This window comes from Idiotropiscis lumnitzeri, chromosome 1 (genome assembly GCF_059441095.1).
Source record: "Idiotropiscis lumnitzeri isolate Australia: NSW breed Sydney's pygmy pipehorse chromosome 1, RoL_Ilum_1.0, whole genome shotgun sequence".
Lineage (NCBI taxonomy): Eukaryota > Metazoa > Chordata > Actinopteri > Syngnathiformes > Syngnathidae > Idiotropiscis > Idiotropiscis lumnitzeri.
The window spans coordinates 20732349-20754669 of record NC_142391.1 but is presented as its reverse complement, the minus strand read 5'-3'; the positions used below and the strand labels follow the sequence as shown (position 1 = coordinate 20754669).

Sequence of the window (22321 nt, the reverse complement as noted above, 5' to 3'; positions counted from 1 at the left end):
ACGCGATCAGCTTGTTAAAGAAAAAGAAGCCTTTTCTTTTTACGCCATCTCCAACGATTTTTTTTATTCTGGGGCCGGGGGTAAAATAACTATTAAATGTTGTTACTTGTTTGTTTTTATTTTATAGGCAAAAAAATATTTTTAAAGCAAGTTAAAAACGGAATTAGTCAATTTGGTCCCTTATTTGGTTTTCTTGATAATTTTTAAATGTTAAATATATTTTAAATGGGGGTGGCCAGGCGGTCGCTTCTTGGTGCTTAATTGAGCCATTGAGACGATCGTTGAGTTGAGTAGATAATTTTTCTTTTTCCTTTCTTGAGCCGGGGAAAAAAGAAGTCAGAGGATAACCTCGGATGTCGGGAAACACAACTTCAATCCAGACGACGTCCACGCACATTGGTCCTCACGCACGTCATTATCGTCCCCAGGGTGGGGGGCGGATACGGGCTCCCTGAAAGAGCGAGCGAGAGCGCGAGAGAGCGAGTTCCACTTTGTACCACCGAGGCAGCTAGTCTGTCCGTCGGTGTGATGCATCTACGTGACTAATAACCGAACCAGGACGTCAAACTCCACCCCCCCCGCCCCCCCCCAGTTACTGGCTGATGGTCACGCGTGGAAAAAGCAGAGGACGATGCAACTTGGACTGTGCGCGCTTGTTTTCATCTCTTATGCTCTTGACTTTGTTGGGTGACCTCATCTTGGCTTTGTTGAGGTCTGCCATTGGTTTGTTGGAGACAGCAGTGGGATCTTCCAAGAGAGAGACCCCCACATCATACCTCCACCACCACCACAACCGATTCATTGATGCACCCCTCTCAGTGGTGCAACGGTAAGCATACGTCGTCGAATGAAGTGAAGCTTAAAAAAAACAACCCAAAGCTGAACCACATGCAGACGATATGTTCATTGCATGTTAATCGTAAACGTTGAACTGAATTGTTGACAATAGCATGATGCATAGCAACCATATGAGTCAGCTAGCTTGCTTCATTTTGGGCGCAGCAGTCTTGCTGCTGTTCGGACAAGAACAATTCGTCCCTTTGTGCTGCTCAACTGATGCCCTCCTGTTTTGGAGGAGAAACAGCAGAAAGTGGTTAAAGAAAAGGACATCCTGCACTGTGGGGTGTTTTGCCATCCATCCATGATCAGTGGTGGATTTATAAACGCCCAAAAAAAGGGATGGTTGACCTGTCTCACATTTCTTAGGTTGTGTGTTTGAATCAGCTTACGCGCTCCAAAAATATGCATGCTCGGTTTGTTAATGACTCAAAATGGTCTACATAGTGTGGATGTGATCGGAATGGCTGTTTGTCCATTTGTGCCTTGTGATTGGCTGGCAACCAATCACTGGTGTACCATGCCTGGCACCCCAAAGTCTGCTGGTACTCTTACATATTCAATTTGCTACTCTGCATTAAGTATAACATATATTGAAAAGGGAATTATTCAAGACAGAAACTATATGAGGAGGCCTTCTATCATTAGTTCACAAAAAAACACTGCAAATGACATTTCTATTTTTATTGCTTTTAAGACACATGTTTATTCATACTCATTTATTTCATAGTGGTCCTGTATTAAATATAAAACGCGTATCAATCATACAGACACACGCTTAGGAAATTAGTCCGCAAGAATTTTGAGACAAATGTATTCATTCACATTCAATTTTCTTTCAAATCATTGTTCTGTATTCAATAGAAAATACATATAGATTGAAAGGAAATGCCGCAGCATCTGCCGGGTGTGCTGGTCTCCTGCCACCCTTTGCCTCTGGCGGCCACTCTCTTTGATGGCAGCATGTTTGTGACAACACAAACACGTCACGTCGCCATCCTTTGGACTCAACCTACTTCCTTGTCGCAGCGCAAGCAGACTTGGACAACCCTCCTCCTCATGTGAACTATTGAATATTTGATGGTGTCTTTGGGGCACGCAGCAGCCGTTTTGTGTGTAAGAAATAGGACAAAAGCCCCCCCGGAGCTGTTTGAGGAGATGGGGAATCACACAGGCTTTCTCACCGTCACATGTCGAGCAGGCAAAAATTGGAGCTTTCTTTTTTGCTTCATTTGCTATTGTTATCGCTATAGCAACGCCCCAAGTGTGTCCATATGCAGCTTACCGTTGCAGGTTTTTCACGGTTTTGTACTTTCGCCTTACTTTCCCCATTTAGTGAAGTACAACTACAATCGAATGTTGCTATCAGATTTCAAACAGTTGGATGAATGTCTACTTAGGACAAAAAAGTTTAGCTTTATGCGTCATTATGATAAGCTCAACGCAATGGGTTCAAATGTCTGGACTTGTATCGAAAGGGGAAATCAAGTATAAAATGTTCGAAATGCCACCTCGAGTTTAAAAACTGTATTGTGATATAAGAATAATGTATTCTGATTAATATTGCAATTTTGGAGTGTGAATTAAGCTACAAAAATCCACTTGTTTTTATCCACCTTAGGGGGCGGCTATTTTTCCACTTGCTGCTCCATTACCTGAGCGCTTAGGCCAGGCGTCTCAAACTCATTTTAATCGCGGGCTACATTGTAGTTAGAGTTCTGACTGTGAAACCATCTTAATTTAATCACCTTCTCATATTATTACATGCAGTACACAACAAATTGATGGATGGATAGTTCTGAACTCAGAAGTTGTTGTTGAAGATATTGTAATAAGATAAGATAAACAAGTGCTTCTCAATGTTCTTATTTACTATAGATGAAAGTCTGACATTTTGGTACTGAATTTTGCAAGCATCATGGAAGTCGACATGCTGATTTGCTATAGCGGGCCACATAAAATGTTGTGGCGGGCCTGATCGGGCCCCCAGGCCTTGAGTTTGACACCAGTGCCTTCAGCACTGTGATGTCATCGTCAGTCGACAGCAAGTGGTAAAATGGCCGCCCCGGAGATGGAGCTGGTGTATTTTGATGCTTGTTTGGTATTTCATAAACGAGGTCTTAATCAGAACGCTGTGTGGGGGTGCATCGAACATATTACTCAAAGGTAAATGTTTGACTTTAAAACTTTGGAGTATTTTTGCAAAATAGCAACAAACATAGAGTAGCTCCCCGTGCACACAAAGGTGGATTAGGAACATGCGTGCAATCATGCATGTGGATGAGGTTTGAATGTGCAGCACGCATGACCCAGATTTGCTGAGTGCATGTGCAGCCGCCTTGCAGGTGTCGTCATCTTGTACGCCGCCGCCATTTCTATTTGTGTGCATTTATTTGCATGTGCGCGCGCCGCTGCCAATGGTGATCGCATCACCACGTTGGATAATGAAGTTGTTTCGTGCTGATTAATAGCTCGTTCGGATAAAATGGAGCGCAGAGGCGTCCGTTATCGATCCACTTGGGTATTCTATTCTGGGCGAGAAGTGGGAGTAAAAAAAACAAAAAAAAAACACACAGAATGCTATTTTTGTTGCGTAAGAGGAGAGGGAAATGAGGCGGTGATCAATTTGAAAAGTGAGCACTAAACAGAAAAAAAAAACAATAACTGGTTGGAAGAATGAGATTGGTAAAGGTCGACTTAACTTTGCATCTCAAAAGGTGTGCCCCAGGTTAAGTTTTTGGGTCCACTATTGTTCATTTTGTCAATGATCTCGGTGACAACTATTCATTCATCCATGCGTCCTTCCAGGCGTGCATTATTCCGGTCTTGTGTTTCTGTCTTCCTCTTATTTTTGTGTCTCACAAGTTGTGGCCAAAAGCCAATTTATTTTTTTCTCTAAAAAGGTGTCCCCTCGGGTTTCTATGCACAGTTTTCACTCTTAAGTCGATGACGCGGCCTTCGATTTAGGCGCACGAGAGGTTGTTTTTCTGTGATTTGTGCAGTAGCAGTCAAACGTTTGGAAAAATCCTCCAATTCAATTTTTTTTTTTTTTTGCAAAATGGGTGGAAGGCGGAGCTCGGGGAGAACTTGAAAACTTTATGTAAGCAGAGATCAAAAGTGCCGAAATGTGAGGCAAATGAGCGAACCGTTATTTAACGTGCTGCTCTGGTGTCTTTTGTTTTTCTTTTTTTTGGGGGGGGGATCTCAGAGGTATTTTTCTTTCTCTGGGATATCTCGCTGGTTCCAATAAAAATCTTCCATCCAACATTTATGTCTTCATCTTACCTTTCTGTCTCGGGTTTCCCTTCCAAATCTTCTGCTGTTGTCCACATATATCAGTAATCTCTCCAGTAATCGCTCCACTCAGCCGGTCATCTACATTATATCGTTTAGTTCGCTGACTTTAGTCTGTACCAATGCATGCGTCCATCCGATTTTGCCTCCATTCAATCATTGATCTTTGTAATCCATTCATATAGTCAACATTTTGACATTTTGAGTTTCTTCAAATGGCAGGTGTGCGTCTGCTCTTTCTTCTGTCAGGATATCAGCGATCACTGTTGACATGTTCAGCAGGCCTCAATGTAGCCAGCATATCACTTTTGAGACACAAGTCTCGCTATGATTGCCTCATTTTGTCACTCGCTCGTCAGCAGAGCCCCGCACGCCCGTCCGTCCCTCCCGCAGTGCACTTCCTGTAACCTTGGCGATATGGCGCCGGTCTCTTTTGTGCTTCAGCAAAGAGCACACAGGAATTGAGCGTCAAAGAAAAGTGTGAGGAGACAAAGGAGGGCACTTGCAATGGAAACACCATCTGTTTGTGGCGGAGTTCAAGACTGGAAAACAATGCTTTGTGTGGTTTGAACGAGTGTGGTGCGGGGTGAAGCCTGGACACAGATAACTTGAAACTTTGTATTCCTTTTACATAATCAGCAGTTAAGATAATTTGTTTATTCAAAAAAAAAGCAACCCTTATAGTCAGGGTTCGAGGGGTCCGTGATCAACAGGGGCCCAGAAAGGCCCCTAATAAAATGATAATCCTGACCAAATAATATGACACTCAGTATTAAACGGCCAATTAACCATCCACAAAATCGCATTCTCGACAGTGATTGGCTGTAGCTGACGAGGGACAGAAATAACAACGGTAATTTGAAGACAGATTGACGATGTCCACCTCGAATGAAATGTTGAAAGGGCACTTAATATCACCGAAAATCGGACTCCACCAGTGCCCCGTCCAACGACGTCCACTTCGAGTCGTGCTGGAAAAATCACTGCTGCTCCTTTCCTTTCACGACAGCATCGTCTCACTTTCTGTTTGACAAGTTCACACTTAATTAGTTTCATTTGAATTCCTCATGCCTATTCTGATTAATTGCGACCCACGGAGAAACAAATCCACATCAATTGTGATAAGTGCACTTCACTGTCCTCACGTAGGCTGCTTCTGTGGTCTGGCTCTGGATTATTCCAACAAATCGTGCGCCATGCCGCCCATCACCTTCCAGGACCTGCCGCTCAACATCTACATGGTCATCTTCGGCACGGGCATCTTCGTCTTCATCCTCAGCCTCATCTTCTGCTGTTACTTCATCAGGTGAGGACACCACGCTGATCATTTTTACAGCATTGTTAGTCCCATTTGGGAGGCGAAGGAAATACAAAAATAAGTAAAGTGGTGGGAGTAAATCTCACGCGCACACACACAAAACATCTGCAGTTTGTTAGAACACACTTGCTTAAGGCTTCTATGTGCTACAGCAGATGTCCCCAACCACCGTACCGGTCCGCGGGCCACTTTGGACCGGTGTTCTGCCAAAATGTCCTACCCGTGCGAAACTTCCTACCAGAGGCTAATTTGACAGCCAAAGTACTACGGTGCGCTTTCAGATTGTTTTGTTTACATGCTTACAGATAGAAATTCCTTAATAAAATCCATGTCGACGCAATTCAAACAAACCTACACCGTCGAGTTAATACTCGCTGCACTCAATGAGAGCGCCACTGCCAACGACTGGAGTGGATGCGCAATTACACTTTATTGTAGTAGAGTGGAAATGAAGCATGTCACATGCGTTCCCCTCAGCATCGCCGAACTTGACTTCAGTTTTCGAGCTTTCCGCTTGCTTCATCACGGTTTTAATTGACATGACATTGTTGCCAACAACATTAACACGACGCCATCCCCAAATCAGATTCAGTCGCTAATTTAGGATGCTAACGAAGCGCTTCTTAATTACGCTGTCATCGTATGACACGACACAAGTCTCCGGTGTTAGTGGCTACTATATAAACCGCCCCCCAAAAACCGGTCGGTACTAGATGTGGACGGGTTGCCGGATGTGTTCGGGGCACTTCAGTGGCGAGCGCGCCTGCTGATGATGTCATGCTTTCATCACATATTTCTCAAATATATTCCTTTATCCCTTTAACTCCATGTATGAATGGATTAGTTTGTTTTTTAATCCTGCACCTCACGATCAGCCACACTTGTTGCAAGTAAAGCGATTTAATTGTTTGTCAGGTAGCTCCCTCTCAAAAACCTCGTTTGATCAATTCGGCGTAAGTCATCAGCGGTGAGTCACTTTCTGTAACCACATTAACATGCGGAACGTAGAGCCCACGAGAAGGGAAACCAAACGCTTCATTTAGACAGCGATTGACTCATACGCGGTGATGAATGCCACCCTTTGTCGGGTAGGGGGCAGCTCCGAATCCCTCCGAAAGGCTCCTTCCCAATCCAGAGTCTCCTGCATGAGATGGGAAAGCCTGGCACCAAAAAAAAGAAGTCTTTATGTAGTCTCCCATGTTAGAATCACCTTTTACATGAAAGGCAAAAAAGCCAACAAGATCACGAGCACTAAGTGTGTTGAGGGTGGAAGAATATGACATGCAAAAGAACGGAGATAAATAATTCCATATTTAAAACTTTTATCACGTCAAAGTTATTTTTTTTCTACAATCATAGGCAGAAATGAGTATTTTACCCAATTTGCTGGTCCATTCTCCGTCCTCGTTCGTCCTCTGTCCTTCCGTCCTTGCATTTCACCAAAAAATTTCAAGTTCCTCATGTGCATGACTTGATGGGCGGCTAACGGCAGATGTTTCATAATTCCTAAAGATAATTTAAAGCTCATTAGCTGACTAATTTCTTAATTTGTCTTTAACCTTTGCTTTCCCAACCATTTTAATTTACGTTTTCTTTTTTTCAGACGAAAACCTTTTTTCTGATGGAGAGCAAAAAAACTCTGACCTCGCTGACAGTTTCAGCTGTCACTTCCGCCTTTGTCGGAGCCGTCACACGCAAACTTAAAAAAGCTGATCGGGTCGGGGAACCTTAATTAATTAAGGCGCTCCCTGAGCCGATCAAAACTGCGCTCTGTCCCGCCACATGGAAGTGTGACAGCTCTGAGGAAGATTGAAGTGACAGCCTGAACTGTCAGCAAGGTAAGAGTGGTTTGCATTATCACCAGAAAAAAAGTTTTTTGCCTGAAAAAAAGAAAACTTGAAACCTATTGAACAAGAAGACAATCCAGCCTCGATCAGCCGAGCTTTCCCTCCATGTCCGTTCGTTCAGGCACAATATTTTCGTTCTCCTGAGCATCTGCCTCGTACATGTTTGGTCCAACCAGGGCCTCTTCCTCCAACTCTTTAAATACTTGGGATCCCCTCAGATACGTTTGAGATTTCTCTTTGTGAGTCAATTTCTGACTGGCTTAATACACTTTGAATGGTGAGCGCTGCCATAGTTTGTCGCTTCCGGGTTTGTCGCTCGGCAGAATCTAACTTTGGGAAAATGATTATTTTCGCAAATATACCAAATCCATTTTTTTTCATGCTTTATTATTTGGATTATGTGTAATTACTTGTGATACAAATAGATTTGATTTTCCATTGTCTGAACTACTTTAATTCAAAAAAGGAAAACTCATAGACTTACAAATTATTTTTAACATACAAATTCTGAAATGTTCAGACTGAAAGGAAGGATGGTTGGTGGCCTTCAATCCAGTGTATGCCTTAGTTCTGCAGACAAATACTAATATCTAAAGAAGGCCTAGTGTTTCATCCAATAAGAACTGGTCAATGAGGACATTTGCAATTTCAAATCTTGCACAGGAAAGCTGTAGAAATGTGGATCATGAAACCCCCCTCCTGCCCCCCTTTCGCGTTTTAACCCACTTCTCATGGGGACCCCGCAAGCATGTGAAAGCTGCATCCTTGCATTGTTCCGCTTGGAGGTTCGCTCACAGCAATCAGCCAAAACAATAAGCCCAATGACAAAAACAACCGATAATTGTTATTTCCCTTCTTGAAACAGTCACTCAGCAAGAGGGGGATTTGGACTTTGACTTTCGGTTTGTTGCTAATTTATAGTACACCATATGGTAAGCGCTTTGTGGCAGCGCCATCTCTTGTGAAATGTGCTGTCAAAATAAAATTGTATTGTATTGTTTGTGAGTGTATGGCAGACGAGATCTGACAATCCCCGATATTCGTCTGTATGTGTTTGTCTATGTTGAGCAGTTTAAAAATAACTGCTTAATCAGACACGGCCTGCACAGTGATAAGCATCTCTCGGCTTTTGCTCTTGTGGGTGGCGCGTGGAATCATGTCACAGGTTTGTTTGTGGAACTGAATGAAAATGAAGGCACAGCCTAAAAAATAAAGTTGAGTGGTTTTTAATAAGTTTTTATATATAGTTTATATATATATATATATAATATTTAATACTGTGCTTTGTCTTTTCTCCAAAAGCAAACTTCGACACCAGGCCCAGAGTGAGCGGTTTGGATACAGAGAGGTAGCTACAACACAGCCTATTACGTCTTCTCCTCTGACTTGCTGTCATTTAAGTAGCCCGGTGTGTAATATCCAGTCTGTATTGTGTGTGCGACTTACAGGTGGTTTTGAAAGGAGATCCCAAAAGGTTGAATGTGCACGGGGTAAGGATTCAATGTCTTCCGTACAAAAACGATTGGTATGAATGGGGTCAAAGTGTGCGGAATGTGCTGTCTGTCCTTCACACAGCAGACGTGCGCGGTGTGTCTGGAGGACTTTAAAGTGAAAGACGAGCTGGGAGTGTTGCCATGCCAACATGCTTTCCATCGAAAGTGAGTACACAAGTACGGCCTGCCCATTTTCATGTACTATCACACTTGTCTTTGTTTAAAGAAGGAAATCACCCATAAAACAAATGCTCAATGACCTCCTTTGTTATGAGGGGGGGAAAAAAAACATTTGAAAAAAGCTCATCAAGTAGCTTAGTTTTGCTCCATTACGATTTCGGCAACATCCAATTGTCTCTTTTTGTTTGTTTCCACTCCTCAAAGTATTGATAACATTATCATTTTGAACTTCTCATATTTTTGTGCATTTAAGATAAATTTGTAATTTTGCCGTTTGTTTTTAACGCTATCTTGGTTGAATGTGAAATGGAATTCATTATTTATATATATATATATATATATATATATATATATATTTTACCTACAGTATAAAATCGGATTTTAACATGCGAAAAAAATCCACCAGTTGCTGTACCTAACCCTTAATTCATAAATAATACTCATAAAAATGTATTATTGTTATTATATTATTAAGAAAACCTCATGTGCTAGAGAAAAAGACAAAAGGAGATTGTGTAGCATCGTAAAAAAGTTTACTTTCATCTCTATTGACCAGTGTTATTGCTCACAGCCTGTCAAAATATCTTCCGCTCTCTTTGGCAATCTGCTACTTACTTGACAATCATGCCATGTTTTTGCGGTTCAATCAAAATAATACTTTACAGTACGAGGAGCCTCGGAACCCATTACAGCGTTTCAGTTTTTCCAGGCCTCTGTACCAAATGCGAGAGCGTGTATGTGCTGACTGATGTTATCCCTGCGTGTGTCTGCAGGTGTCTTGTCAAGTGGTTGGAGGTGCGTTGCGTCTGCCCCATGTGCAACAAGCCCATCGCCGGTCCCCCAGAGCACCACAGTATCGGTACCCTGCTGGACGAACTGGTATAACTTGTTTCCCATCTGAGTCGCAACGGTACTGGTGAACGTTCGGCTGCCGGAGGCCACTGGCGGGACAGGAGGATCAGCGTTCGGCGGCAGCGGCAACAACATGACAGCACTTCGGGCGAGCTGAGCACCCAATATAAAGAGGAAAAAAAATCCCTTTTGGTGAGGGATGCTGTTGCCTGGCAACCGCCCCCGAGATGGCAACACGGTGGCGCCTTCTGGTGTGGAGATTATGTGCAGCCACCCACACGTCCCAAACACTCTTCTTTCAATCTTCTCCACTCACACATCTTCACATCTTCCCTCCAGGGAGGTCAACAACATTTTTTTGTGTTTTGTTGACCTAATCGAATTTTATGTCCACAAAAAAGACAGTTGCACAAGTGTATTATTATGTCAACATGCTGTGAAGAGGACTACCTTTGAAAAGAACAAAGCACTGTAGCAAGGACATTCCGGATCACAAATATGAACAAATACAGTGTTTTGTTTTAATGATAACTGGAACTACAATCTTACACACTTGAGGTGTAACAATTTTGTAAACTGACTCATTCTCTACTGTTTTACTTTAATCCATCGTTTGTATGGAATAGGTTTAAAAATTGACACATGCATATCCAAAACCACCTTTTTTTGTTTTGTTTTGGGTTTTTTTAGAAAAAAATGTATTTCTTGGCAATTATTGTAATTTCATTGTCAATCGAATTCCAACACTTGAGATTTGGACATAAGAGGTTTCCACCCTACAGTGACAAAATATCGTATTCATGAAGTTATAAATCTAATTTCAATGGTCATAATCATGATTTATGATATTGGCAATATATATTTGATTGAAATGAATTTGTATTTACAAATTGTACCCTACAGTAGCTTATTGATTTCTAATATACATATTTTTCGTAGTTATCCATCCATTGACGGGGGCTGCTGGAACCTAGCCCAACTATCTTCGGGTAGTAGGCGGAGTACACCCTGAACTGGTAGCCACCCAATCGCAGGGCACACATAGACGAACAACCATCCACGCTCACACTCATACCGAGGGGCAATTTAGAGTGTCCAATCAACCTGCCACACGGGCATGGGGAGAACATGCAAATTCCACACAGGAAGTGCACGACCTCTGCACTGTGAGGCCATCGTGCTAACCAGTCGTCCACCACGCCGCCCATTTTTTGTAGTTATTAAAATGTTATCTTAATTTGAATATTTCAATTAGAATTATGAAATCCAATTTAAATATGTAATTGCCTTAATTTTGTATAAAATGTCAAATGAAAAATCACATCAAAGCATCCATAACATTTTAATGATGATTAATATTTTAAGCATAAAGAAAATTATACTCTAAAATAATTAAATTATACTATTAGTGTGGGACTAAAATTAGGTTTAGATATTTGGAAAAAATTCATTTTAAAAAATTCTTATGTTGATCGAGTTCTATGTTGTGGAACCTTGATCAAGCCCACCTTGCAATGCTAACATCATATTAAAGCTTTCATCAAAAATGATCAAACCACTTACGTACGCTCATATTACACAAACATGTTCAGTTGTTACATCAATTTTTTTCCCCTTAAATTCAAATGGTCCCTCACCTTATTTTATTGTTGCTGACACGCATGTGTTACTTGCGTGCCATTCCGCAACATCAGCACCATCGAATGAGATCATTTATATAAGATCGACATGAAGAAAACAAAAATCTGCCTAGAAAGCTCAATTTAACATTTTTTTAATTTATTTTTTATTTAAATCATACTGCAAAGTGTTTCTAATATTTGGGATACTTTACTAAATGATGGAGTGCACTTTAACACCGATGCAAACTGTAACCACAACGATAATGAACAATAGATTGTGCAGGTGTACCAAGATCACCCCAGAGGAAGCACTCGGACGATTAACTGGTGCTTCTCTAGTTTACTTTCCACTGTTTTCTTCCCCTGAAGCAACACACTGCCTAAACCGAGCACAAAACAAGCACACAAATGAATTCATTAAGCAGCAACAATTGAAACAAGCGCTGGCATTGTGCAGCACACAAGCAAAAGAAAAATGTCAGCTCTTTGTAAAATAACTGATGTAAATAACGAAGTGACAATAAATCGACTTGTTTCAATCAGCTCGTTTGTCTTGACAGGAGTGCACGTGGCGCCCCGCTACCCCAGTTGAAAAATGGTCTTGCACTCACAAATGTATATTTGCCACCATTTTTGTTCCGATTGATCACCCTCGCCCCCCCCCCCCCCCCCAGTTTGTATTTTGAGAAACAAAAGTAATTATTTAATAATTACGACAGCACCTGTAAAGGTGATCATTAACCTACAAACTTGGAGCTCAGTGGTGCCAAGATCCAGTCGTGGGGGGCCGCTTTCCTGTATGCTTTAATCTCTCCCGCAAACTCCGATGAAGCCTAAGAAGTAGCCTGAGAAGTAACCTGCTCATTTGAATCAGGTGGGTTGCAGCCGGGAGAGATGGAAAACATGGAGGATACCCATCTTTGAGGACTGGAGTTTGACACCCCTGTTGTAGCTGGTCCCTCTCCGCTGTAGATGGGTGCTTTCAAAAGGTGAGTAGTTTTACTTGAATTTGTTGACATGTCCTTTTATACCGCGACATGCAAGTTACCTGACGATTCTGAGCACAGACGTTACATATACAAGCAACAAGCACTGTGGTGGCAGTGAACTCAGCTCAACTCACTTCACAATCAGCAGGACTTTGGCAATTGTAGTGAACAAATCAAATTAAACATCAAACAAAGAGAATGAAGGCTTTTGAATTGAAAATAACAGCTTTGCCTTAGCAAAGTCTGCTTAGCATAATGCTAACTAGCTAGACAACAACATTGATATTTGCAAATAGCATGGTCAGTCCCGCTTCGAGAGTTACATACGGTGGAGCAACATATGTAGACAACCTAATACACACAAGCATTATTATGTTCTTTATCCTCAACAAAAAATGACAAAAGTTAAGCTGACTTGAGTTACACTAGTTGTAGAAGCTCTATTTTTCATTTCTGTCTGCATGGCTGTATTATACTGCCTCCCAATGGCCAAGACGGGCACATCAGAAGAAGCAGCGCCATTAAAGGGACGCTTTAATGATCTTAACATTGGCACTTATTTAATAGGTTTGCATGTCAAAATGACATCCGTGCTAAAACTTACCGGACTAAAAGACCGTCGTGATTTTAGTTTTTTTTTTTTTTTTTTTGTAATAAGCCCTTTTGGAGGGCGGCTTGTTAATTTTTTCCGGTTTCAGTGTCTACGTCACAGCAGGGCGGCAAGCGAGGTAATGTTGCTCGAATTGTAAATTCTGTTGTCTAAAACGAAAAAAAGCGATCACCACCAAAATGCAAATGCACTTCATACACTAGTCCCCTTTAACCTGTGAAAGTAGAAAAGTGGTCTGCACAATAGTTTGGATTTTATGACGTCGAACGTGTGCTCATGTGATTGCTTCCCCAAAATCTAAAATACCGTGCCAATTGACCGGGGCTGTCTTTTGAAACTTAATTGCTTCTAGTTGGGCCGCTTCGGGGAGTCAATGGTCAGCCAACAAAAAGTTCCAGCGAGGACACGTAGCCTGGAGCTGTTACGTTCCAAAGAAAAAGAGTTGTCGTTATGTCACCTACAGTCAAAAAATTGGAGCAAATCCTCATCCAAATAAATGTGACCATCTACTCATTCCCACTTCAGTTTCTGTAAATATCCCGACTGGTGCGTCCTCACCGTGATCCCCAAAGAAGCAGTGTTCTACATCCTACTAGCATAATCGATGTACCTCTGCTCACTTCCACAGTTCCTCATTCTCATCTAAATCGGCCATGGCGAGGTTAATCCTTTTGATGTGTTGAAGTGGTCATAGGTAAGGATGTCCACGTGAATTTTGGTGGCAATTTCTCACAGTTTTTGGTCGTTTTTTGTTTGTTACCAGTCCCTTTCGTGACTCTCGCAGAACTTTGAGGAGAGCAAAGGTTGGTGATTTTCAAGTCGTTTTATTTCCTAATTTCTCCAAAATGAATACTACATGAAAAAAGAAAATATCTAATTTCAGTTTCCTGATAAAAAAAAATATATATATATATAAACTGAGCTTGTTAGTGAAAAATGGGCCATCTTGGATCTTCTCCTTTAATGAGTTGAGCATAGAGTAAAGTACAACATTGTAGACTGCTTTTTCTGTTTTTTGAGGGCAAAGATGGATCGGAACAACGTAACTAATTCAACTTGTGTCGGAGTAGGGATTAGGTCCCAAGGGATACAGATTTATTTAATGTCCCGTATATTTTTTAAATTATGGAGGTACGAGTATGATTGCCTCATGAGAATTTCTAAGAGCACATTCCCAAAACAGGAGTGTAAGCAGAGGGAGGTCCTGCTTTTTTTTGGGGGCGTTGACGGAATGAGAGGAGAGGAGGATGCATGCTCACTTTGCTCCTACAGGGTCACTTCAAACCTCATGTTGCTCACCTTTTATTTTCGCAACCAAAAATCCTGACAACACATTCTGTGGAGGAAGAAGAATTGGAAGCTTACAGATTACTCGGGTGAGTACAACATAACCTTAAGAAAGTAAATGCTGTCATGTTTGTCTGATGAGACGCTATCATTTGCTGCATTTCTGAAGAAGCTATACGCTCCACTTTATTTGGATCTTGATTTATTTATTTTTTTAAATGAGCTATTTTTAATTTCCGAATTTTCGTTAATTGTAACACATCCTCCAAGAGTGAAAAGTCTGTATTGTAAGAACACATGCATGCATCTGTAATCACAACACACTTCCCTCTTGTCGACACACACGCACACACTGACGAGGAGAGGGCCAAGGCCGTACATGGGTGGATGTGGAAACATAGGCAGCCCTTTCATGGGATCAGCCTCTACCTGTGCAATAAAGACGCAACTGTGCTGCGAATAAACTGATGGTGGGAACACACGCGCACATGCACGCACACAGAGACAAGCTTGTTTGTGTCACGTAAGCTTTGAGAGATTCAGAGAAGGTCAAGTTTGCACTTTCAGCCTGCAGAAAAAGTGTGCTCCTGTTCCATATTGCTTTTCCTTCATTATCTCTGATAGTCTCTTGCATCAAACATATTGTAGCCGACATGATTTGAAGGGAGCTCCCACAGTGCTTTGTATCAAAAAAAAAGAAAATACATAAAGTTGCCGTTAGTTTACATACCCTAGCAGAATTTGTAACACGAGTAATCAGGCAAAACACATTTATGGGTTGACTTCTCCTTAAACAATTATCCTGCAACAATTCGAAAAAAAAAAATCATGACATGGTGATGGTTAATTAAAAAGACGAAAGATGTATAAGTAATAAAAAAAAAAGACTCACTCAGATTTATTGATTATTTGTACAATTTTTAAATTGCACTTTTCTTTTATTTTAGGAGCTTCAGTCACCCGTACTGATGGATGCTGAAAAAGTGACTCGTTGTGAAGATGCTGCTTTATAAAAAGGTCAAAATCAAACAAGTTTTATCCCCCCAAATAACTCCAGCAGTTCAAGTATGGATCAATTCTTAGTTAGTTTGTGCATGTTCACGTGACATTAGTGGAGTCATCTTCTAAAGTGAAGGACGGCAGCCATGTTTAAGCGTTGGTTGCTGGCCCGGGTGGGCTCGGTGGCGGTGGGCCTGTGCTGCTGCGCGGCTCTACTCTACCTGCTGGCCTGCAGACCAGCGTCCAGAGACCCTCGGCGAGACCCCCTGTGGTCGTCGGGGACCACCAGCAAGGAAGGCTACTTGGCGCTGCTCCAGGAGAGGGAGGACTCCCACAGGCATTACATTGACAGCCTAGGCAAGCAGATCGCGCAGCTCAAGGAGGCGCTTCAGGAGCGGACGCTGCAGCTGCAGGAGTCGCTGGACAAAGCCCAAATCAGAGGGATTCTACCTCAGGGGCTGGAGAGTCTGCACAAACCCCCCACGCAGTCTGACCTGAAGGTAGCAATGCTGAGATGATTCCGGGGCTGGTCAAACTATGACCCGGGGGCCAGATGTGCTCGGCGCTCCACTTTTTCACTTGCATCCCAAAGCATCTTTCCCACTGAAATGAATAGAAATAACATTAATCCGCTCCAGCCACGCAAAGAAAATGTTGTAGTGTGTATTTAAATAAAGGATAATGGTACTCCATAATATGTATATATAAGATAATATATAATAAATAAAAATAATAGAAAGAAAATAAAAGTCACACGTCATAGCTTCAATTGAGGTAGTCCATAAACGGTGTCCATATGTCTTCAAAGTCTTGAACAGTATAAGACACGTTGCCATTTCTTTAAGCCAAGGAGGATACCTCGATCTCCCTCCAAGACATTGCAACCATGCTCCTGGCCTGCAGGGGCCCAAAGTTGATCAAAGGCTTGTATTTGGTGTGAGCAGAAAAGTCCTCCACATAGAAACATAAAACACAAAAACTTGCTACACATTCTCGTGATTTTGCTTAAAATATAAACAACAGTTCTCCAAAAACACCCTAATTTCAGACATTCCCATACACAGTGGATTAAAGCACCCTTCGCCGTCAAACAATTTACGCATGTATCTGGAATGCCAGGGGAGCGTTTATTGAGTTTCTCAGAGGTTATGTACGTCCTCATTAAGCGTTTATGTTGTAGCAGTTTTAAACGAGTATTTATAGCCTGTGAATGCGCCCTCAGACAAACTGCTGCCCACTAGTAATGACATAATTAAATGGAGTTCAATAGAATTAAGCAGATTTTGTCACATTGTCCCAATTTAGGATGCTCTGGATTAACAGTTCATCGAGAAGTCAGCTCGTCATATACGAAAATAACATATAACACATTTCTCATATTTCTACTGTTATTTTGTCTTCCTCCGAGTGTTGCAGCTCCTGCACGGTCAGACATGTTAACTAGCATTAGCATAATGCTAGCTAAACGGTGTGGTTCTTTCTGATTTATGTTTTGTTAAAACAGTCAATTAATCACTATACAATTACAGTTTAGTTGGAGTTAAATGTTGAATACATTTGCATTTATTCTTTGAATTATAATAATAGAATCATGTAAGTACAGTTTGTTTGGATTTTTCCTACATTTAAGAGTGACGTCAATCCCAAACTGTGCTTAAGAATATCAATAATGATAATGGTCATTATGGTGGTAGATCTGAGTTTGTTTGTTTTTTGTTGTTGCTCCTTTTTGTACAGTTTGAAAAGTAAGTAAAGACGCAAACAAAATATTTATGGCTAAATCAGTAACATTTATTTTTCTAACACCCCTAGAACTAAAGACAATTTCATTGCAGAAACAAAAATGTTTCCTTCCCTTTCGGCAATGTGTCAGATTAGTAAATGCATAACATTTACCATCCTCAAGTAAACACTGTTTAAACATTATCTAATTTGCTACAGGAACTAAAATATAGTATAACAATATTTAAATGTTTGATAGACTTGTAGCATAAATTACAATCAATCAAGATTTTTCTGTGTATGGCCTATGGAGGAAAAGCTTTGAACACATCTGTCCTGCATAGTCATGCGACGTATAAGAATAATAATGCCGTTTTAAATAATTCTTTCATTCCAGGAGTTCTTTCGCTCACAGCTGAACCACGCGGAGGTCAACGCGGGCGTGAGCCAAACCAACGAATATATTGTGATTCCATTTGACACTTTTACACTGCAAAGGTAACATTTGCATCGATCTCGGGGCATTGCCATTTTGCCCTTCATTGCCCTCTGCCGTCTCCTCAAATTGGCGTGGATGGGATGCTAAGTGGGCGTGTCCCTTCAGAGTATACCAACTGGAGACGGGTCTGACCAGACACCCCGCGGAGAGGCCTGTGAGGAAGGATCGCAGGGATGAGCTGATTGGCAGCGTGGAGACGGCGTTGCATGTCCTCAATGGACCTCGGCAGCACGTGGACACCAGCAGGAGGAAGCGCACCTTCTCCCCGTCAGACTTCATCGAGGGTGAGTCTTCATGCAATTCAGCTACATTCGAAATCAATCGTGTTCATGCCTTGATAGATGGAAAAAAATAATATTCTGCTCTAAATGTAAACACTAAAATGTTTCACCAAACCATGACATTTTGTCTAACAAAAGTCAACATATAACATAATGCAAAATGACATAGAGTGCCTGGCATAAAATAGCATTGGCATAACATAAACTCTCAAACAACTGATACTTTCAATTCCGCCGCACACAAAGCAACATGGTTGAAAGACCCTCAACTGTGGCATAGTAGGGGGTCACGCACGCACACTCAAATTGCGCTCTAACTACTCATATACCCCAAACGTGCTCCTAACATGGTTCTGCCGGAGCATTTTTTTCAGTCACACAAAAATGGCACACATCCCACGAAAATGCCATTTATTCTTATAGAGCTGGGGTCCTCAATCATGTTCCTCGAGGGCTCGAGACCTTGCTGCTGATTACCCGATCATTTAAATCAGGTGTGTTTCAGCAGGGAGCGATGGAAAACAGGCAGGACAGGAACAGGAACAGGATTGAAGACCCCTGCTATAGAGGGTGTTTTTCGAACCTTGCTCAGGCTGTGTTATACACGTGGACGCTGGAGGTATGTGTGGATAGATGACATCTCGTGTTTGCGTGACTCCTGTGGGACACACCTAGCCAGAGACCTTACCCACAAAGCTACGGTCTTGACCCCTATGCGTTATCAATCAACTGACCCAAATTCAATTACTAACCTCAACCATTCAGAGAGTGTACCCTCTGCTGGGGGCATGTGGTACTGCACCCATCCGACTCATTTCAACATTGAAGACATCTTTTGACCACAACTTTTGAACCCAAAGGCTTCAACCAGGCATGTCCATTTCCGGACCTCAAGGACCACTACTATCCTGCCTCTTTTATATGCTTCCTTTTTCTCCATCACACCTGATTCAAATGATTAGCTCATCAGCAAGCTCAGAAGAAGTCCAATAACAGTCCTGATTATTTGAATCAGGTGTGATTGAGTAAGGAGGCTTATAAAAGACACAGGAGAGGGGTTTGGACACTGGCCTCGTTACTCAGAAGCGACAGCGACTCCTCAATTTTCAGCGCTCCTGAACACACAGGATATGCTTTTGTGGCTCTACCACCATCTGTCCACCAGTGATTGATGTCAACATGGCCGTCTGAACACTTCCGTCAAACATTTCAGTAATACACTTAGCTGGTGTCATTGCAAGTGAGAGACATTGACCAGGGACCTGTCCCTTGACGGGAGGGGGGGCAGATCAACAGGATTATATACATGAAAAGGTTGAAACGCAGTAGCTTGCTGTGTACTGTCCGATTTTTGTGGTGGGGGGTAAAGAGACATGACACGCCTTTGTCTCGTATTGTCATTTGCCCCAACGTATCCCATGTGTGCTAATCTTGCTTCGGTGAATAAGTGTTACTTTGTACTTACAGGGCTGACTCGCACTGAGCGGGACCGAGGAACTGTGTACGAGTTGATGTTCAAAGGCGACGGGCAGCGGGACTACGTCAAGACGGTTCTCTTCAGGCCTTTCGGCCCTTTGGTTAAGGTGAAGAGCGAACGAGTGGACACCCGCAACGTTCTCATCAACATCATCGTACCGCTTTCCAAGAGGGCGGACACCTTCCGCCAGTTTGTCCGCAACTTCAGGTACTTGGAAAAAAAAATAATCGGAACATCACAGATGTCAGTGCTGATGGGGAATTACGCGTGTGTGTGTGCTTATAACGTTTGGCACAGAGAGGTCTGCATCCAGCAGGATCTTGGGGTCCATCTCACGGTGGTCTACTTTGGACACGAGCAGATTGACCAGGTGAAAGCCGTGCTGGATCAGACAACCAAGTAGGTTACATGACCTTAGTTCCAACTGCCTGCCTGCCTAGCTCCTTTGAGCTAGCTTGCTATATCTTGTAGACAAACTCCATGTTGACCATTGCACATGAGGATTTGACGTCATAAAAAAAAAAAAAGATAGGTCGTAACACACAGTGGCCTTTTTAAAGTTCCTAGTACTGGTGTGAAGCTTTTCCTTCCTCCACCAGGGAGACCCGCTTCAGAAGCTTCACGCTGATCCAGCTCAATGAGGCGTTTTCACGTGGGCGGGGCTTAGAAGTGGGCGCCAGGGCATGGAGGCGGAGCCACAACGTCCTGATGTTTTTCTGTGACGTCGACATCCACTTCACGGCAGACTTCTTGACTTCCTGTCACCTCAATGCCGAGCCAGGTGAGTGTTCTTTGTTGGAACTGATAGCTGATTGCAACATTTCACTTCTTTGTCGTCTCTGCTTGATGTGAGCTGGGCATTCGTGTAAAAAAAGAAAACATTGCAACTTCAGTCTTTTTTGGAGGTTAGTGTAGTGTTTCATCAGAGCTCAAAGGTTACATTTGTATTTTAAAATGGGTGAAGTGCAGAGAAGTTTGTTTTGTTGTTGTTTGATTGGTGATAATGAAGTAAATATGTGTAAAATGTGTACCAAAATGAAGTGGTTACCTAAAATGATTTTATTTTGCATTTTGTGAATACAATCATGTTAAAAAAAACTATAGAATATATTTTCATTTGAGAATGGCGTTGAGGTTTATATTATTCAAAATCAATTTCTTGTGCTCAATCAATTTGAGTTATAATCTATTTTTTAGTATAGATTAAAGAACAGAGAAGGCCGGATGTGCGGTGATTAAACAAAATCAATTCAAATTTCACAGAGAAAAAGCAATGACAGTGACCTTTGCTTCCGAGCAGGTATAAAGGTGTACTACCCAGTGCTCTTCAGCCAGTACAATCCATCTCTCGTCTACAGTAATTACACGCAGGTGCCATCCATCGAGCAGCAACTGGTGAGACTTTGTATTTCTTGCTTGAAATTATCTTCACTTTGAAAAACATTGAGCCATCGCAAGCATTTTTGGTTACTAATCCCCCATTTAGAACAAATAATAATATTTGACAAACAGTTTTACTGCCCTCTGACTTCAAAACTAGTTAGTCATCAGTTTGTGATGTAAATGTAATAAGAGGCGATACATTTATTTGGGTTCACAATTATCGGGCCCTGAACATAAACGAGTAATCATGCCTAAAAGTGTATGTTTTAAAATGAACCTATTTCCTTTCTGTTGGCATAAATTGCAGGATGATTGTGACATTCAATAACATGTTCCGAATCTCGTCAGCAAAAATCAGGCTGATCTTCAAACCCTTCCTCTGTTCACTTCTTCGAGGGCACGGTGGCCGACAAGTTAGCACGATGGCCTCACAGTGCACAGGTCGTGGGATTGATTCCGGCTCCGGCCTTCCTATGTGGAGTTTACATGAACTTCTGGTGCCTGCGTGGGTTATCTCCGGGCACTGCGGTTTCCTCCCACATTCCAAAAACATGCATGGCAGGTGATTGAACATTCTAAATTGTCCCTACGTATGATTGTGAGCGCGGATGGTTGTTCATCTTTGCGTGCCCTGCGATTGGCTGTCAACCAGTTCAGGTTGTTAGGCCCGCCTACTGCCTGAAGACGGCTGGGATAGGCACGAACATAATGGATGGATTGATAAAACAAACCACTTAGTGGCCAAAATAGGAATTGCATCCAAAAATAAAGAACTTGACAAAAAATATCCACTATGGAATGGAGGACTGAAAGTGCCAAAATTAAATAAATAAATACATAATGAAATTAAACATTTATTCATGAAACTTTTATTTTATTATTTAATGGTGCTTTTATTTATTTATCTGATTCATTTAATTCCCTATATAATGAATCCCCCGCCTACTGCCCGAAGATAGCTGGGATAGGCTCCAGCACCCCCGCGACCCTAGTGAGGTGAAGCGGTACAGAAAATGGATGGATGGATGAATTAATAAAACAATGAATGAATTAATTGATGATTTTAATTAAACGTTGCATTATGTCTTTATTTATTTGATTTTGGCACTTTCAGTCCCCCATAGCACGGAGGGGGTGGTTACTGTATATCTGTTTTGTTTTTGTTCTGTATTTTTTTTTTAACTGAAGTTTTCTGTTTTTTTTTTTCTCAGGTGATAAGACGCGACGCCGGTTTCTGGAGAGATTTTGGCTTTGGGATGACATGCCAGTACAGGTCGGATTTCCTCAACATAGGTAACGACTAATTGTCATGATGATGGAATGCTGCGTTATTATATTTCTCTACTTACATGAAGTGGAAAGAAGAGTGACTGTTCATTGGCCGTATGTTGATAAAAAGGAAAATGGATTATTTCGTCATTTATAACACCACAACATTTATCCAGCTGTCTTGGGGCATTAGGCGGAGTACACCCGGAACTGTTTGCCAGCCAATCGCAGGGCACACATTGACCAACAAGCATATTTTATTCATTTATTTATTCATTTATTTTTAGCAATAAGAAATATCATTACTCCTTAGCGTCCTTGTTTCTTTGTTTCTCTCGCCCTAATTAATGTCATAAAGTATT

General features: G+C 41.8%; 2 protein-coding genes across 10 annotated transcripts in view; both read left to right on the top strand.

Annotated features, from left to right (window-relative positions):
• Positions 1-396: 396 nt before the first annotated feature.
• Positions 397-10772, top strand: rnf122 (ring finger protein 122). Of its 2 annotated transcripts, none has more exons than XM_088287516.1 (6): positions 397-829; positions 5281-5437; positions 8599-8644; positions 8745-8786; positions 8875-8954; positions 9743-10772. In XM_088287516.1, the coding sequence occupies exons 1-6, from the start codon at positions 805-807 to the stop codon at positions 9852-9854; spliced, it is 462 nt and encodes a 153-aa protein (XP_088143642.1). In that variant the 5' UTR covers positions 397-804; the 3' UTR covers positions 9855-10772. The 2 variants fall into 2 exon arrangements, with proteins under 2 accessions (XP_088143642.1, XP_088143633.1); XM_088287507.1 differs by having other exon boundaries at positions 400-829; positions 8872-8954.
• A 1402-nt stretch (positions 10773-12174) lies between these two features.
• LOC148343628 (chondroitin sulfate N-acetylgalactosaminyltransferase 1-like) overlaps positions 12175-22321 on the top strand; it is a 10762-nt gene continuing 615 nt past the window's right edge. Inside the window, exons 1-14 of one of the 8 annotated variants that reach the window (XM_088304190.1) lie at positions 12175-12240; positions 12318-12432; positions 13395-13588; positions 13671-13736; positions 14391-14418; positions 15277-15346; positions 15460-15828; positions 17448-17548; positions 17655-17833; positions 19298-19514; positions 19605-19706; positions 19907-20088; positions 20608-20702; positions 21902-21983. In XM_088304190.1, the coding sequence (XP_088160316.1) occupies positions 15475-15828; positions 17448-17548; positions 17655-17833; positions 19298-19514; positions 19605-19706; positions 19907-20088; positions 20608-20702; positions 21902-21983 (1312 nt within the window). In that variant the 5' untranslated portion in view covers positions 12175-12240; positions 12318-12432; positions 13395-13588; ... (2 more) ...; positions 15277-15346; positions 15460-15474. Of the gene's footprint in view, positions 12433-13131; positions 13161-13394; positions 13589-13670; positions 13737-13803; positions 13846-14314; positions 14419-15276; positions 15347-15441; positions 15829-17447; positions 17549-17654; positions 17834-19297; positions 19515-19604; positions 19707-19906; positions 20089-20607; positions 20703-21901; positions 21984-22321 lie in introns of those variants that run through there. The other 7 variants (XM_088304181.1, XM_088304156.1, XM_088304197.1 and 4 more) reach the window with 7 other exon arrangements.

Excerpts from the sequence above, each read along its gene's own strand:
- rnf122 (XM_088287507.1), top strand. The coding sequence starts at position 805 with ATGCACCCCTCTCAGTGGTGCAACG. Across the intron at positions 8,645-8,744 it reads AGCGGTTTGGATACAGAGAG|GTGGTTTTGAAAGGAGATCC; the intron begins GTAGCTACAACA and ends TGCGACTTACAG. Across the intron at positions 8,955-9,742 it reads CAACATGCTTTCCATCGAAA|GTGTCTTGTCAAGTGGTTGG; the intron begins GTGAGTACACAA and ends GTGTGTCTGCAG.